Here is an 18,942-nt window from a genome sequence, read left to right as displayed (position 1 = left end):
ATAATAATAGTATAGTAATAGTCACGGTTAAGGAATGCGGACAGGGAAAAGCAGTTTTATACCAAGGAGGAAGAAACAGGTCTGAGGTATTAAGTATATTAGAGATACAAAAAGGTTTCTGGAAAAATGGCCAATCAATACAAGACAGTACTAGTCCCAAGATTAGTGTTTTGCTGGTTGTTATAATCTACAGGTCAGTGACAGTATTGTATTCCAACCCATCCAAGAATCTGCCCAACTAACAAGAAAAACAGTCAAGGTTCTGAAAACACTTTAGAAATACAAACAAGAAATAGCCTGACACTTGTTCAATAAGTTAAAAATGCTATTTTTATCTATCCATTTTCATTATGAGCAGACAGATGGAACATTTACTTTCATCTCTCTCGCAAAAAAAAAAAAACACTTTTTGGTGAAACCTCTAATAGATGTTGCACAACTATGCTTTTCCAGGAAAGCTAATTATTTCTTATTATATATATTTTTAAAAATGTCTCTTAATCATGAAACATTACGGATCGACAACTGCACTAAGAGGGTTTCATTAGGATAATACCTGCTCCTACACACATATAATTATAGCCAGGGTGCTTTTGTGGTTTTAGTACAAGCTGTAATTAATTGTAGAAATTAATAGAAAATGCATTTTTTTCAGTTCTTTCAAATCATGAAATGCATCAACTTTAACATTTCAGTCTAATAGGAATAAACATGAGACACAAGACACAAGAGTCATGGTGGAATTAAAGCTTAGGCTGTCATTAAACAAAGGTTTAAAAGAAAAGAAGGAGGTGGCCAGCTACATTATTCTGAACTCTAAGCCACAAGGCCTATTTTGGAAAACAATGTTACATCAATCATGCAAATTAGTAACAACAGGTGACATTCTATTGTCAAGAAATGACAATGACAAAAGCAACAACCAACCATCTAGGGTTGACCTTACTCTATAGGGTCTTAGTAAACCTATGAAACATGTTGAACTTTCCAGGGAAAAAAACAAATTTCAAAAGATAATTTTGTTGCATAGAAATTAAATAATGCAAATAAATATTAATCTATTTAAAATATATATTTAAAAAACAAAAGGGATTTTATTGATTGATTGATTTTCTGAGTTCTCTATTCATTTATCCGGCACACAAATACTTTAGTTAATGTACTACTGCAGTTTGTACTGTTATATGATGTATTTAACTCTGTTTTGACCTATGACTTTTCACTACATATGATCTAAAATTATTATTATTTTTTAAGTACAAAAAGAAAAATCTGAAAATTATAATTTATGTCCATCTAAACTGGAAGTACTGTCATCTTTCACTTAGAGGAAACCATTGATGAACTAAACAGGTAAATTGCGTTCTATCCTTAAACAGAAGCTGAATGTTTTTTTATCATAAAGTGTAGTTTAACTGGTTAAAATCTGATTTTTGAAAACAACCTTAAAACTAAGAACTAAAAACTCAAAGCTGAGTTTCCTGTTAGCCTAGAACTGCGTCAAACTGATGGTCACTCAGCCATTCCCAGACATCCATCATGAGTTGATTAATAAAGAGTCTGGCAGAGCTTAATTGACGTCCTGGTAGTGAATGTCTTTAAATCTATGGTGGCACTTGGTGGCACAGGATATAATGTGGGTACTGAAAAAAGGGAGAACAGAAAGGAGGAAGGAGAGTGAAATAAACTCCGCTGGGGTAAAGAACAAAGATTCCACTTATGGAACAGTTCAAAATTTGGTACAAAACGCTTTCCTCCTTCCCTGGTACCTCATAACACGCAAATGTGTGATGCAGGGACAATGAGTCGCGTGCTTGGGCACTCTTAAGTTATGCATTTTAACAGTATATTTTCAAACATTTGTAGAAGATAGAAAGTAAAACATTTGCAATCCTTCAACTTCAGAGTAAGTTTATATTTATTAATTTGTTTATGTATTAGGAAAGCTTTGCAATGCAGTTTGGTTGACATATATAGACAGATATTACACAGAGGTAACAGAAACAGGCAACAAGTACAGAAGATACGCCTCCCTTCACATACATTGGGAGATCTCAGCAATTATTGTTTGCTATAATTGTTTGTGTGCCTTCAAAATATACATTTGATATTGTAAAATGAGTTGTTAATTAAATTATTGTGCCTTTAGGCCTGTTTTGATATTTTGTACACATATTTGATGAGACTCGTTATTAGGATAAGCAAAAAGTTGACTGAACAAAATCTTTTCCCCATTAAGATCTTGAACTCGCAAGGAAAGTGTACAACAACCGATTCGATTACGCTTTATCTGACTTTTATTCACCTGTAGAGAGCCAGGGAGACCCTGCAACGGGCTGAAAACATAGCTGTCTTTTAGCCTTCAAGAAGAGCAAATGAAGACCTTTCAAATGCTCAATCCCTAGATGAATCCGCAGGCAGGAAAGATTCAATAGAAAAGATACAGGCACTGTAATTTCTTTCAACAAAAGAATGTCAACCCTCCTCCCCCCCCCAAAAAAAGAAAAAAGAATTGACAGGGTTAAAAACTTAATTAAGCTACTAACAGCCTGACAACAGTGAATTTCAAATTGATCTCCTCTTACGTCAACGCTTCATTATATTTTATGTTGTGCACTTCATTATAATTTAATTTAGTTGATTTAGCCAATTCAATTAATTCAAGTAAAGTGAGCCTTATACTTTATATATATATATATATATATATATATATATATATATATATATATATACATACATACATACTACTGCTCATTCATGGCTATGAAACCTGGTCAGAAAAATGTTACAGAAACTGCATAGAAGCATGGAAAGATGTATACTTGCAATAACAAGAAGACATACAAAATTATAGAAATGGATCCAAGAACAAACACACATGTGACATCATTGAAAGAGTGGAAATATTAAAATGGCAATAGGCCAGACACATTGCAAGAAGAACAGACAAAGATGGACAAAGGAATCTATTGAATGCATCCCAATAGATAAAAATGACAACCACAATAAAGATGGGAAAATTAAATAATAAGCATTTATAGGGAATCTATAGATCAAAGGAAGTAGAAACATCTTAGGTAGGACTTCATCCAACAGTGGATTGATATAGGCTGAGATATACAGTGGACTGCATAAGTATTCACCCCCCAGGGACTTTTCTACATTTTGTTATGTTACAATCTGGAATGAAAATGGATTCAATTTGATTAACACCACACATACACAACACCTTGAATGTGCAAAATATTTGGATTGGGAAACAAAAGTTAATTAATCATAAAATCATAAAAACTGAAATGCGTTGAGAATTTGGTAGAACCACCTTTATAGCATTTATAGCTGTGAGTCGTTTTGTGTAAGTCTCTACAAGCTTTGCACATCTGATTCCTCTAAATTGTGCCCATTCTTTGCAAAATTACTCAAGCTCTCTCAAGTTCGATGGGCACCAACTTTCAAGTCTTTCCACAGATTTTCAATTGGATTTCAGTCTGGTCTTTGACTGGAGTTTCCAAACACAATTATCCTAAATACACAGCCATGGCTACACTGGAGTGGTATATAAACAAGAAGCTGAGGGTCCTAGAATGGCCCAAACGGGATTTGATGTCACAGATTTTCAGCAATGGCTTTCTCTGCGCCACTCTTCCATATAGCCCAGGTTTGTGGAGCACCCAGGTAATAGCTGATATATGGACAGTTTCTCCCATACTGGCCGTGGAACTCTGTAGCTCCTTCAGAGTTACTATTGGCCTCTTGGTGGTTTCTCTGAAAATCCGACATCCATGCACGGTTGCTTAGTTTTAGTGGACGGCCTGTTCTAGTCGTGGTTGTGCCATATCCCTTCCAATTTTTCCAATGGAACTGTGTTCCAGGGGATGTTCAAAGTTTGGGATATTTTTTTATAACCCAAACCTGACTGCTGCTTTTCCAGAACTTTGTCTCGGACTTGTTTTGAAAGCTCCTTGGTCTTCATGGTGTGGGTGTTTGGATATGCTCTCTGACATACTCTGGGGCCTTCCAGAAACAGGCATATTTAATTTGAGATCATGTGACTCTTTAATGCATTCAAGATTTGTAGTTAATTAAAAAAGATCATACTTTTTTTTCCCCCAAATCAACATTATGAAATACTTTGTGTAGATCAGTGACAGAAAATCCCAATTAAATCCATTTTACTTCCAGATTGTAACACTACAAAATGTTCTTGGAGGGTGAATACTTATGCAATCCACTGTGTGTGTGTGTGCATGTACATGTGCGTGTGTGTGTGTATATATGTATATGTATGTGTATACATTTATACAGTGTATGTGTGCATATATATATATATACAGAGAGAGAGAAACTACATTACATTAAATAGAGTGCAGGTGGCTGGGGTTATTTTGCATTATGAATTAAAGAGTGGTGAGAGAAGAGTGGTGAAAGTATTGGCTAGGAGCTGCATCGTAAAACTTTAAAGCATGGGAACAAGATGTTCAGAATAACCGGTCCAACAAAGAATTTCCATTGTTACAATGCTGGGAAACTAGGGTGCTGTTCAGCAAAACTGTTATTTATTGAAAGAAGCAGGGGATGGGATGGGATGGTCTCATAGTTTACCTTCAGTACAGAGATCAGGACAATCCAGACGTCGGTGTAGAGAGAAGCACAGGACTCCAACTGCGAGACAGAATAAAAGACGCCCCTTTCGAAGATCTGAATTGATACAGAACAAGAACTTGGTGTGAGAAAGAAACTACACTTGCCCTATCTATCTCGTTCAGTTATACAAGCAACAACTCTCTAGCCTCATTTCCATACATAAATATATAAAGAGCACTATCTGCAAACCTCAAATCTCAAAGTTCGGTTCTCCAATTAAACAGATGCGCTTCTCATTCTCATTCTCATGCATGGAAAGGAAACACATGTGATCAACAAACCATGTAGAAACCAAACCCTAAGTGTTTATGAGCATTAATCAATAGCTGTTTAACTACAATGTCAAATATGTCGGTATTCATTCCGATTTCAACCGAAAAATTCCTCCAAGGCCTAGAAATGCCACTTCAACCATCCCCCAATTCTCTCACCTTCACTAAAGCACCAACTGATCTTATACACTGCACTGGGTCTGCGAAGCCCCATGTTATCAAGACCAGGATATCCAGCAGTATCAGGCCAGCCACCAGCCCCATCAACTGGATGTCTTTGATGATCTGAAAGACATCAACACGTATTAATACCTCCTCCCTCTGTGAGCCTGCAGGCTGCAGCAAAGAACACAGAAGGTGTTTTCTAGAGGTATGGTAGGAACTCCAACTCCAGTGCAATCTGAAGACTAGATTCTCTAGACTAGACTGGACTGGACTCTTCGTCAATACTGAGGTGTTTAATATATTATTACTATTATAATAATAATAATAATTATTCTTAATTCATTGGCCTTTATCCAAGGTGACTTACTGGTTGACAAGAATATGGATATGAAGAATAATGTGCACCCCACCCTTCTCTAACAGAGTCTGATATAGACTGAGGAATGATCTTGTGATACAATTCTTTTCTTATTTGGCTATATCTACACCAGGGAATCTTAGCAGTCTCAATGGGGTAAAAAGTGCTCGATTTCCCTTGTTACACATGGGGACATGTTCCTTTCATGCCTTTGATACAACAGTTTGGATATTTTCTTTACATTGGGGCCCCCCATCGTCCCAACCCAGTCTTGTCAAACTAAGGGCTAGACCAAAGCAAAACTTTGAAATATCCGTGAATTGCAAAGTACAAATCTTTGTGCTAATGTGGTTTAATTAATTGTTAGAAGCCGCTTATTATATATAAATCGAAATGCAACAGGGTACATCATTGTAATTTGCGAACCGCACATAGGTCAACGTTTTGTTTACTGTATTGACCTTTTTCAGTGGTGCCACATCTATATTTGTCCTGACAAGGGATTGTGTACTGTGGAAATGGTTAGTATAAACAGTGCCAAGGTGCCATAGTCCACAATGAATGATAAAGTGCAGACACACAAAGTTATAGAGGTCGTCATTACTTGGCCTTTCCTTATCAGAGGATAACAGTGTCATCGACTTTGGCCCATCGTCAAACCACTTCTGTTTCTCACTGCACCCTTAAATCACGCATAAACCAATCAAGGCAGTGCTGTAACGATACTGCAAACCTCCCATTGAAACCCACTCATTTGCTAAAATTGCTGGAGCCAGAGAGGACGTTACAATGTACATGAACTTCCCTCACATGAAAAAAATAGACACTGTTGTCTAGACCTAACTAAAAATGTACCTACCCACGAATCACAAATTGCAGTGTTTTTATTTATCGGCAGAAGAAAGCAGCGCCTAACAACAAGTGTTACTCTGACTAGGTACAGGTGTGTAATTTGGTATTCGCATGGAAGGCACAATTTTGATCTGGTCAGTGCCTATGTCTGTATAAATGGAAGCATTTCTGTGTTCTGTTATGTTATGTCTATAATTGTTCTGGTGACAGCTAATCCTGTTTCATTTGGTCTGCTACTATCTTAAAGGGTAACGCACTGAAATGTCTTTGTTTGCTGTAGAGATGTGAGACAGGTGCACAAATCGAGCCTTTCAGGACCTCGGGTTGTTTCGGTTCTCATTCCACCTGAGCTTCCGATTATGTAACGGAACTAACAAGGTCCTGAAGTTTTCATAATTTAAAGAGACCCACAGTTGTAGTTGAAACATATACACTGATCAGCCATAACATTATGACCACTGACAGGTGAAGTGAATAACACTGATAATCTCGTTATCAGTGGGTGGGATATATTAGGCAGCAAGTGAACATTTTGTCCTCAAAGTTGATGTGAAAAATGGGCAAGCGTAAGGATCTGAGCGACATTGACAAGGGCCAAATTGTGATGGCTAGACAACTGGGTCAGAGCGTCTCCAAAACTGCAGCTCTTGTGGGGTGTTCCCGGCCTGCAGTGGTCAGTACCTATCAAAAGTGGTCCAAAGAAGGAAAAGCGGTGAACCGGCGACAGGGTCATGGGCGGCCAAGACTCATTGATGAACGTGGGGAGCGAAGGCTGGCCCGTGTGAACTGACGAGCTACTGTAGCTCAAATTGCTGAAAGATTCATGCTGGTTCTGATAGAAAGGTGTCAGAACACACAGTGCATCGCAGTTTGTTGCGTATGGGGCTGCGTAGCTGCAGACCAGTCAGGGTGCCCATGCTGACCCCTGTCCACTGCCGAAAGTGGCTACAATGGGCACGTAAGCATCAGAACTGGACCACGGAGCAATGGAAGAAGGTGGCCTGGTCTGATGAATCACGAGTTCAAGGTGTTGACTTGGCCTCCAAATTCCCCAGATCTCAATCCAATCGAGCATCTGTGGGATGTGCTGGACAAACAAGTCCGTTCCATGGAGGCCCCACCTTGCAACTTACAGGACTTAAAGGATCTGCTGCTAACGTCTTGGTGCCAGATACCACAGCACACCTTCAGAGGTCTAGTGGAGTCCAGGCCTTGACGGGTCAGGGCTGTTTTGGCGGCAAAAGGGGGACCTACACAATATTAGGCAGATGGTCATAATGTTATGGCTGATCGGTGTATAACATGTATAACATATATAATATATAGGTACCAGCTGCAGCCTTCTGCAGATTGCTAGTGTTGCTGAATCTTTGGAAGTATTGGAAGTTTCCAGGACAAGATTAGACAAGGTTAGAATAATATTACTAGTAATATTACAACAGGCTCTTTAAAATAAGATGGTAATTATTAGGCCTGTAAGACCTGAAGCCACCCCTATTATTCCCATACTGGGAGCTTTTGCCGTTACTGCTTTTTATGAAATGATAAATTTAATCAAAGTCAAAACAGAGGTTGATTGAGTGCATATAATTTAGGCGGGTTAGTTTATAAGCTCAGTTATCTGCCCCCACCCCACACCCCCATCTATATACAGAATATAACTGTTTCCTGATTGTAAATAGATTCCTGTTTGTAAAGACTGCTTGTATTTGGGGATCTTATTTTTATGATACACCTGCAAGTGTTCAGATACTACCTCCTAGAACAATTATGTCACCTACTGGCAAAAGGTGGAGTGGGAAGCAATTCAGAGCTACATATTTACATAGATAACATATATAACATATATACATTATAACAATAGAGACTCTAATGTGAGAACTGTCACATGACAAAAGCCCATGTGTTTCCACACCAGGAAGAAACATCAAAATACGTATGGAGTACTATAACTGAAGAATGGTTAGATCACGTACAGAATCCCAGACATCGAGAGGAGAATAGTGTATTTAGAATTATAACTATATATAATTTGCTTTGATCAGGATATTCCATTGAGATTAAGATCTGTTTGTAACAGGGGGCTGTGAAATGAAGGAGCCTGTAACATTAATTCGGGTAAAGCTAAAACAGGGCTTTAGATGGAAAACAATGGAAAACATTGCCTGTGTGAAGTTCCATGTGCTTTTTAACATCTAAACTGTATGCAGCACACATCGCATGCTAATCAAAGCCCATCCTGCAGCACAGCGCCCCCTTTCAACATACTGTGGTTCTGCTGTAGAGTTTCTGCTCCAGGGGAAACAGTGCCACTTATTGGTCCACCAACAGTGAGAAATACATTGTTCTTTGAGGTCTCCTCTTGGCCCATCACTGGCCAGCCCCTGCATTGCAGAGTCTGAGAACTTTCAAGATTAAGATTGAAGTTATTATTATGGTAATGATGTTATTATTATTATTATTATTATTATTATTATTATTAAGTAATTAAGCACGTCTTTATCCAAAGTGACATGGCTATACATACACTAACTACATATACACAACATACTACGACTACAAAGAAGACAAATACATAAACTTGTTACTATACTTAAATGTCTAGATACTATAATAAACATCCCGTTTGGACACCTCACACTTTAGACAATTAACAAGAAGCTCATTTATGTAAAAATCTCTGTACAAGACATAAAACTGAAAGACTGATGGGCGGGGGCAGGTATTCTGTTTAACTGCGTTTGACTATGGCATCTCACATCCCAGACGTTATCTACAACCTAATTTGTTTTCTAATGATTTTCGCTCCCTACAATACGAGATGCGAGCCCCTTATCACATTTTGGCCCCTAAAAAACAATGCACTCTCATTTCCCTCTTCCCAGTCACACAATTTCCATTATTGGGTAGCAGAGTGAATGTCAGGCAAGATTTATGACATTAGGAGAGAAAAAGAAAAGTGTTGAAATTGAAAGCTGGGCTTATTGATGTCTACAGTCCACCGTGGTATTTGAGCGAAATGGAGTAGAACCCATTTCTTGCTTCTTAAAACAACAGCTTTGCTTTTTGCTAGTTTGAAAGTGTTTAGAGACACTTGTCCAAGAAAGCTGGAGGAACAGTCTTTGAAGGTGTCAGATGTGTCTAACAAAAAGACATCCACCTACAGAGTAGTATTTGTAGTAGTAATAATAATAATAATAATAATAATAATAATAATAATAATAATAATAATAATAATAATAATAATTTAAGGTAATCATTTTCCATGCAGTGTACTGCCAATTGAACTCCATCTACCAGGATAAAGATGTCTTCCTTTTAGTGTGACTCTACCACTGAGTGGAACCAAGGGGTATAACTACTGAATAATAATACTGACAGATTACAGAGGTACAGAACTAATATGATGTTTCACCTAACCTGACACCCAGGTTTGAATATTTATAAATCACCTGCACTGAGCTCCAGACTGTAAAAAAAGAACACACAGCACAAAAAAATCTTAAATCTTCCAAGACAGCTGATGCATAAGTGGTAGCACTTAAAAAGTCTCAGTAAAGTGGCCATTAAAATGTTAGGGAATGTGGGCTATGCGGCCTACCCACTGCCTGCAGATATACAGAGCACCTGTTCTCAACCCACCCCACCACCCAAAAGCAATTAAACAAGAATGCTTTTGTGACAACCTTGTTTCTTACTGTTGTATGTACAGTGAAAAATGCTAACCTTTAACTTGCTCCATGGGCTCAGACGTTTAGGAATCTAGGGGGAATTTCTCAAAATCTGACTTCCTTCAAATATACACTGTAGGACAGTTTTCACTCAAGAAATTAATACATAGTCAAAATCAATATAAAGCAGAAAGAAAGGGGCCTTTTCAAAGTCTAGAGAGAAGTCAAAACATTCTCATCTTCCAAAAAATACAGAAATAAATGACAGACAGGGCTTTAAGAGTGCATGGTCTACTGTTATAATGCAAAGTTAAAAAAAGAAAAATACATTTGTCACGGCTGAAATTGCATGACTGCAATCCCCTGCAATAAATTAAAGTCTATATCCCCGGTCAGGACGCCAACCTCATCTTCCATCAGCAATACTGGCTAAGTCTATTAACCCCCTCCGCCATGTAATCCGGCAGTGTCACTTTCTCCGCCAGTGTGCTTTGAAACAATGCTGCAGCTGGCTACGCTCAGATCACAACAGGAGGCTCTGAAAGTCATGCGAAGAATGAATGTGCTTTTCACTTTTGTCTTCAGTCTAATAGGCCCTCACATATGGTGTGCAGCATGACAGGAGTTTAAATGCATCTCCTTCAGCCCTTTATTTCCAAAAGCGGAATACAGATTTTAGCCGAAACGAAAAAGAACAAGAACGAGGCACGTATTCTTCCCGAAAATCTGAAAAGTAGACCCTCCACTGAACACGCAATCTGTACCCTGAAAGCCAAATGAAAAGATAAAAAGGTTGCAAAATAAAGAGTTCAAGGGAGGTTTATGTCTTGCATAAACCTGTTGTTCGAGGATAAACATAGTACGTTCAAGGCACTGAAATACAAATATTCTAAACTGAATATGTACAAGAGAGAGAGAATATGTGAGAGAGCTGCAAACCTTGGGGGAGTACAGATGTAGAAAAATCTGAAGGCTTCAAATCTATTTTTAATTGGGACCAATGCGTCATTGCCCTGAGCTATTTGTAAAATAAAGAGGTAACACAAGACACCTTACAGAGACCACACTCAGTCTTGAGAGCAGGAACATTGTGTTACAAAGTTGCATTACTGTGGTCCTAATAGAGATACAAAAGCACAGATTATGCTACACATAGTATCTGTTGACAGAGCCCAGGTAGGTAGTAAGGGTGGCATTGTGTGTCGTTTTGTTCTTACATCTCAGCCATATACCAACGGTAACAGGAAGCTTAGACTTCACCATGTGTTTTGTGGACTGTCTGTCAGAGTACTGGATTAATTTAGCAAAAAGAAACATATTGAGTGACCAAAAGAAGCAAAAGTAGATAAAAAAATCCATAAAATAAATATTGATTAGGAGACAGACATTTAATGAGAGGCAAAATGGTCAGATAATTTGTAACTGGGTCTCTGGCTCAATAGAAATGTATCCATTAATATCCCAGTGATTATCTATCTTTTTCCTAGGCTCAGTAATGCGTTCTGGATTTCGTACCAGCTGCCCCCTTTGTTCCTTAACTGATATGTACAGACCTTTAATAATGGCTTTCAGATTTCAGCTTATTTATATATTGTATAGATAATTGAAGATCACCAGGCATTCTGCAGCTATAAAACATGAGAAAAAGTCTATATTAAACACATATTTTGTTCAGTTAATGGTTCAATTACAGATTATGTAATTGTTTTTTATCTTTTAGTATTGAAACCTGGGGAATTCAGGGTCTAAGGGAACAGGACTTGGAAGATCTTCCTTAGCTAGACCTGTGTGAAACTTACATGGGAAACTGTTCATCCAAATCAATCGGAAGCCTCAATACCTCAATCCAGCTATTGGGGTGAAATCCACCAGGAGAATAACAGAGTAAGAGGCATGTGTACTTTAATTTATTTTCAGGGAGATATTAGCAAAGAAAAGGCTTTGGTCAATATGAAACAGTGTCCCCGTGGAAAAAAGTAGGATGGAGGCATACGTACCACCCTCTTGTCTGGCACACGCTGGGTGAACACTTTGTAGAGACGCCATGTCTTGCCCAGGATGGGACCAAACACCAGAGAGCTCCCAATGCACAAGGTCCAGACCCGTGCCTGTGGAAAACAACTGAGCATTAACATCATAGACCAATGTTTCTCTATAAATATATTTTGTTGTTTTATTTGTTTAGGTACAACGTTGCTCACACATCCAAGTAAGCAGTCAGCATAGGAAAACACAACCTAAATGTTCCTTGTCTTTATTCTGAAGTGCGATACCCCATTGCAGTACATAATGGAACGTATTGATGCTAAACACCATTGTCTTACAATCACAACGCAATTTCTTTCTCCCTAACGATAGCCAGAACCCCAAGTCGAGCCAAGACTGAAATTTGACATTCAGCTCAATGCCTGTCTAGGTTCGTCCAAACTGAAGTCAGGAGTAAATCTTGCCAGCAAACACATTCCAAAATACAGAGTGAATATAAAACACATTTATACAAATATTTTCCAATGCTGTTGTGCCGGAAAGAAGAGAGGCAGTTCTCGGTCTCAGAGGAATGTCAGGCACAGACAGCTCAGAATAACTAACTCACCTGAAAAGAGGAACAATGGATTTGTGTTCAATAAAAACAACAGAAACTCACTTTGAAATCACTTATTTCAAGCTCATGAAACAAAAAGACAACAGTAGAACATAAGAGCAGATATGTTTAAAAGTTAAAATAGTAAGTATATCTTTACACAAAGAGTAGTGGGTGCCTGGAACAAGTCACCAAACCACATAGTCAAAGCTGACTCTCTGAGTTCCTACACTAAATGGCTGGATAAGATTCTGCAAATCTACTTACAATGAAACAAGGAAAAGACCCCAATGCCCACCTTTTGTTTGTAACCTTTCCTATATGTCTAAGACAGAAATTAAAAGTCATTATCTATCAGGGCATTTCATTCATATTTGGCACTTGGTAAAGCCAACTTGTAGCATTTCTGCATCTGATCTCTTTTCTCTTCCTTCCTTCATCTCCGGATTTCCACACCACTGTTGTGAAAATATATTCACCAAATTCGATTTTAACTGAAGTGAATTCCTTAACAGGTCTCTATTTGTAAGTAAAAGTAAAATGGATTAAATAGGCAGATTCTGAATTGATTTTGAACTTTGTTGTTATTGTGGTATCTGGGTATTCTGAAGTTGGTTCATCAAATGGAGACTGGCTAAATTCCTGCTCGACCTGGGAGTGCATGTGTGTGGTGGGGGGGTGTTGACCATAGGTCCAGTGGAACAATAAACAATTTGTATTCTAATAAGATACATTTGTTAGGTTTGAAATGTTCTGTTCTGCTCCAAGTCAGGAGTAGCAGCTTGCCAATTTGGGTCAAAATGTGGATCACGTTATGGGATTTATGTGGATTTATGCAACAGACATGGCATGTATGAAGAACTCACAATGGCATGTATGAAGAAAATTGCAAGTACGTTATGACCTCAGTGGAAAAGTTAACCAAGAAAGAAACAAAGACAGAAAAAAAAATGCAAATACGTGGTCTGGATGGCTAAAAATACCATTTTGGTACTACTAGACTGTCAGATCATACACCTTTTCATTAAAATGTATCTTGCTTCAAACCTCTACAAAAGGTGAGATTAAACATTTTAGGCATTTCTGTAAATAACCAAACTCCCCCTCAGTAAGTGGTATGGCTAGAAAAGCAGCTGCATACTTAAAACAAAAAAAATTAAATCTTGCTGTAAGCTGATCTGGAAATTCAATACCATCAGCACTTAAACCTAGAAACACATGAACAGCAGCCAATTCTATTCCTGTACTCTGCAGAGAATAAACAAAGGAATTATTAGTGATTTCATTAGTCTTTAACAGTGACCCAGGTAGTAGTTACTTGACTACCAATTTTGCCTTTTGACATAACAAATTGAAGTCCCGTTTACATATTACACAACATGGCTGCCCTTACGTCACATTTCAATCCGCCCCAAGCAGTGAAGGGAAAGGTCAGATGTCTATTAGATCTTTCTCTGTAGCCTAACCGATATTTTTATTTCATTTTTTTATAGCACTATCTTTCAGAGAGAGAGAAAATATCTATTGATGTTTCCCTCATAAAAAGAAAATCAATTTGATCGTCAGCCTGCCAAAGCTTAAACACCATGAAGCACTGACCTGTGCATTTTTCAGACGGGCTCTGACGGGCATCAGACAGCACAAATAAACACAGACATTGCACTGCACTGTCAAGTGTCTGAGCCCCATTTGTCAAGCATATTGCAACTGTGCAATGGTGGCATATCATTGTCATTCATACACACAAAATGGGAATGAGATTTGTGAAAGGGGAAAAAATTTCTCATTGTGCAGGCTTTAATATAGAATTTGAAAAGAATGAATTCACTTGCAGCACAACACTCCCAAACTTCAATTTCCCATTTATTCTTATCTTTAAAGGGTCAACCATGACTATAACTTATGACAGGGCCAGTGATATAACCAGGCCTGAAAAACCACAAAGCAAAACACAGCAGATCAATTTAAAGATACTCCTCATAAAAAAAGCAAAGAATGATATCTCAAAAAGCAGTTCTACTTATAATTAACAAATAAAACAAAAACAAAATGCTCATAAATAAAATACATTAAACTGACAGTTTGATTTGGAACTTCCATTGCAATTGCTAGGAGAGTAGGGCTTTGTTCACCTTTCTGAAGTCTATAGTTCCTATGCAAGAAACCTGCGATCTTCAGTACTTTGAGTCCACTGTATACAGTAAATACTATTTGGAGCCACTGGATGTCAAATACACCTCCAAAAGCATGACTGTGGTGATTTACATAGTTTACATTTGCACTTTGCACATCTACATTTAATTAATACTAAAATATGACTGATACTGTTTTGGGGTTACAAAAACACATTTGTAGTGATATAGTGCCATACTGCCCTTAGGTGTCTAGCCTGAAAAAAGCACAACAGTAGCATGAAGGAACAGACAGATCTGGTTCAAGATCTGAGGTATATAGTCTTCCTCAGAAGCTCCTTTAAAGAAAGAATTTCAAGGAATTCCTTCAAACCTCCTTTGATTTAACAGGGCAGTTGTTTCAGATCACACTGTTTGAAAAATATCAGCTATACCAGGGCTGTCAGATTCAGATAGTCGAACAATCAAGACACTTGTTGTCCATGGTTTCTTATCAGGACTTAAGAGACAGGTGTAAACGTAGAGCTTAGGTGAATGTAATATGAATGTGGCCCAAAGTCTACACTTCAGAATAGAAAAAATAAAGTAGTTAAAAAGGATCTATTGAAACAGTGGCCTGTTTTTATCTTCACGTCTCGATTAAGCTTCTGATTTTATTTCGCCGTATTCATCGTTTGACAACAAGAATGAACCAATGACGTGAATCACTCAGCCACCCGATCCTATTTCAACTGATATTTCATTTTTGGACTTTGCTTGATTTTGCCTCCACTGTGTTGAGTTTTCTCTGTGCTTTGCTCTCGCTCATGAATTCAACTACTTTTTCATAATGTGATTAACAAAAAGAGGGAGAGTAGACACCTGCCAGCTTATTGTGTGCCCAGAAAGATGCTGTAAATATTAGAATCACACCGCTTGATCCATATCTATGCAGCTTACAACCTGTAGTTATGCTCAGCACTAAGCCCACTCAAAATGCATGGAGAGGTTGAATGTTTTAATTTTCTCCATTAAGAATGAGTGGTATTAAAAACCACAGATTGCAGGGATTTTCTTTTTAAATTATTATTATTAACACACGCGACAATAATTCTACAGTTGCAAGACAAAAAAAATCTCAGAAATGGCCACTTCCAGGTATAGTTCAGCTCCCTTTTGTGGTTCTTGGCAGTGACAATCACGATACTTGGTGTGTACTGTATTTAATTTACATTTGGACATTTTAAAAATGGTTGCTATTGGCTGTGTTTTAGGAGGCATTTTCAGCTTTTGAAAGATCAACTCCGGTACCTTTTCACAGAGAAACAAAAACAAAAATCAATAAGTGTAATTACATCACCCTATCATTTTAGCACTGCATAATGCAATGTGTTTTTTTTTATAATCCTTGGCATTTACAAAAAGGGTTCATGTTCATTTTTAAATTGCCTGAAAAAACTACGTATTTTTCAGCAAATCTGTCAAATAGACAAACAAATTGAACACATTCTTCAAAGATTGTTCTAATGTCTTATGGTTATGCGTTTCTCCCCTCATTTATATGCAATTACATATGTCTCAGATTCCCAGTTTACTGATATCCTATTGTGCTTTTGCACTTATAAGTCAAATTTTCATTCATTGTCCAGATTGACAGCTTTGTCAAAATTCGTCTGAAGAGCTCATTTGTACAATTGCAAATCATTCAAAATGGTTAAAACATAGAAAACCTGCACAAACAAGAAGGGATATGTTAACAAATGAGGAAACTGAGATGTGATGATTATTTTTTTGTTTTTTGTTTGTCATTCTACACTCTCTCAATGTTACTTAATCTCAAGATGTGGCCATGGTTCAAAACCTTGCTTTTTATGCTTACCTCTAGTTCTTGATCCTGGAGAGCCCACAAATCCAGCAGGTTTCATAGGATACCATTTTAACCAACCACTTACAAAACACAAGGAAGAGTCAGTCATATAACAAGTCATTTGGTTCAAACTTCCGAACACCCTTCAGCCCCTCAAGGAGCAGAATTACCTTCAATGAATAAGTAACTTGCAGAACTGATCAAAAACGAACATGGGTTTGACATCTTTAGAAATGGCTGATGGTGGCCAACGTAACACACTGGATTGGGGGCTCCCATCAGGGCCAGCACTGGAGAGCACCACTGAACTTTATTCGATTATTGCTGGTACCTGTAAGAGAGTTTTCCTGGTGTTTCCAGACAGAAGCGCCCTCTCCTCAATCCCAAACAGGACCCCGCTGCTGTACGTCAGAACGCTCCCACACAGCGTCAGCACGTTGAGATTGGGGCTGGACATTTTCACAATCCTGAGTCGAAAAACACACAGAAAGGCTAAACGTCATGGCAACCGGTGAATCTTACCTGTATTCCTGCATTACTACTCACCATACATTAATAACTGTGCCAAGTGTTACAGTTGACATTGTTCCTCTGTGTTTTGTATTGTATCACTGAGAGAAAATGTAGCAAACCGCACACTTTTGGATAGATTTACCCATTTTAGGGTTTTGTGGAAAATGGCAGTTGCAGGGCTGTGGTGGCAGATCAAGTTTAAATGAATACTCAGGGGAGCTAAGTGGACCTAATCAAAATTGTAATAGAGTGACCAGTTGCAACTGAAAAACAGAGTATATGAATGTTTCCATTATGTAGAAGGAAGAATTCTCTGTCAGACCAAAAAAAGTGGGGAGCAGGTGGCTTAAATATTGAGCTACTTCAGGCCTTAGTCTAGCAAAATTTCAATTTCAAGGTACCTGTTGCTCTTGAATCGGATTGTGAAGACCAGGAAGAAGGCAGCTAGCAGTATCCCACAGGACAGCAAGGTCCACATCACAGCACACAGGACAGGAGAGATCGTGGACTCCGAGACAGAACTCTGCTGTAGCCCAGAAACAAAACAGCCCATAAATTGTAAGGGACATTTAACAAAAATCACAAAAGTCATAAATAAGGATTTCCAGAAAATGTTTAAGCTACCTTAATGAAGTAGTCCATTACCGACACCTGGTAACTGAATAGAAACAACAAGCCAATATTTCACACAAAAACACACACACATGTGGACACACACAGACACACACACACTCGCACACACACATAAGAAGCAGCGCTTTTAAAATGTTTATTCCGGAAATTATAAAAGGAATGAATAACTAAAAACATCTGTCAAGTAATGGCGAAGCTGATACCCCGTAGGCCACATTAAGCAATTTACATGAATGAGAGAAACTTTGATTTGATGTGATCTGTTCTCTGAATGCTAAGGTCTACTTTGGCTTTTCTTGTACATCACTGGAAAAACTCATTCTAAAGTTGACATAGGTATGACTGCATCAAGTGAAACAACGGTTCACACAGAGAGTGCATTTTTAACCCATTAAATGTTTTCCAAGTTAAAAGAATTTCAATTGTGGATGTATTTCAAGTTGCAATAATGTGGCAGTGACTTGTTTACGGCCAAGCGCAAAGGCCAAATTAAGCCATGCAATATTTTAAAGACTAAGCTTTCATTTCTTAATAGTCACCAGACAGAATCAACAGAAATTAACAAATCCACATGATTATTACTGAAGTCACATTTTTCACTTCATCAGCACAAAACAACCAAACACCATGGACCCCACAGCACACAGTGAAGCCATCACTAGGGGTGTAACACGAAGCCATGCCAGAAACTGAGAAATGTATAGTAGACAGACATGAGCTACATTTTCCCTTCAATGCCTCCTGGCTTCTTCATACTGCAGTGAATGGCATTAGGTCTAAAACTGTGACCTGGCCAAGTCTAATTTGCTCTCAGTTTTCACTGCATCTCCAATCCACACACACTGCTGAAAAACCACCTGGGCCTTTGCTATGCCCCCTAACCAGAGACAGCTAGCTTTACTGTCAATAACCCAGTACTACACTGTAAACAAACCCTTCAGTTTCAGAAATGCAAATTGCCATTGGGAAGCAGAAGGCTCGTACCGAGGTTCAGAATGAACTCTCTCTCCGGCTTTGTAAGGCAGCTGATATAGGAGGAAGCATTTGTGGATAAAGTGGCCGTAAGACCTTCTTCACAAGCCTCCACACTTGAATTCCATAAGGTTTTCTACTAGAAATAAAAGCCCTGTAACTCAGAGAAGCAGCCTTAGACATCTGACCACTCCTACACACACTACCCTGCAGGGTCTGTTTTCTCGAAGATTTGTAAAAGAAAAGGGGAAGAAGAAAATAGGAATGGAACTAAAAGAGAGTGAAGCTGGGAAAACCTGTTGG

General features: G+C 38.2%; 1 protein-coding gene across 3 annotated transcripts in view; it reads right to left on the bottom strand.

The window, feature by feature from the left end:
* gpr156 (G protein-coupled receptor 156) overlaps positions 1-18,942 on the bottom strand; it is a 48,664-nt gene that overhangs the window by 9,824 nt on the left and 19,898 nt on the right. For 2 of the 3 annotated variants that reach the window (XM_066706882.1, XM_066706881.1), the window contains exons 3-7: positions 17,436-17,560; positions 16,853-16,988; positions 11,960-12,070; positions 5,076-5,201; positions 4,603-4,698 (exon numbers count right to left, since the gene is read on the bottom strand). In XM_066706882.1, coding sequence (XP_066562979.1) covers positions 4,603-4,698; positions 5,076-5,201; positions 11,960-12,070; positions 16,853-16,988; positions 17,436-17,560 — 594 coding nt within the window. The remainder of the gene's footprint in view (positions 1-4,602; positions 4,699-5,075; positions 5,202-11,959; positions 12,071-16,852; positions 16,989-17,435; positions 17,561-18,942) is intronic. The other variant, XM_066706883.1, reaches the window with a different exon arrangement.

Source organism: Amia ocellicauda, chromosome 6, assembly GCF_036373705.1.
Source record: "Amia ocellicauda isolate fAmiCal2 chromosome 6, fAmiCal2.hap1, whole genome shotgun sequence".
NCBI classification, from domain to species: domain Eukaryota; kingdom Metazoa; phylum Chordata; class Actinopteri; order Amiiformes; family Amiidae; genus Amia; species Amia ocellicauda.
This window is presented reverse-complemented; position numbering and strand designations above follow the sequence as displayed.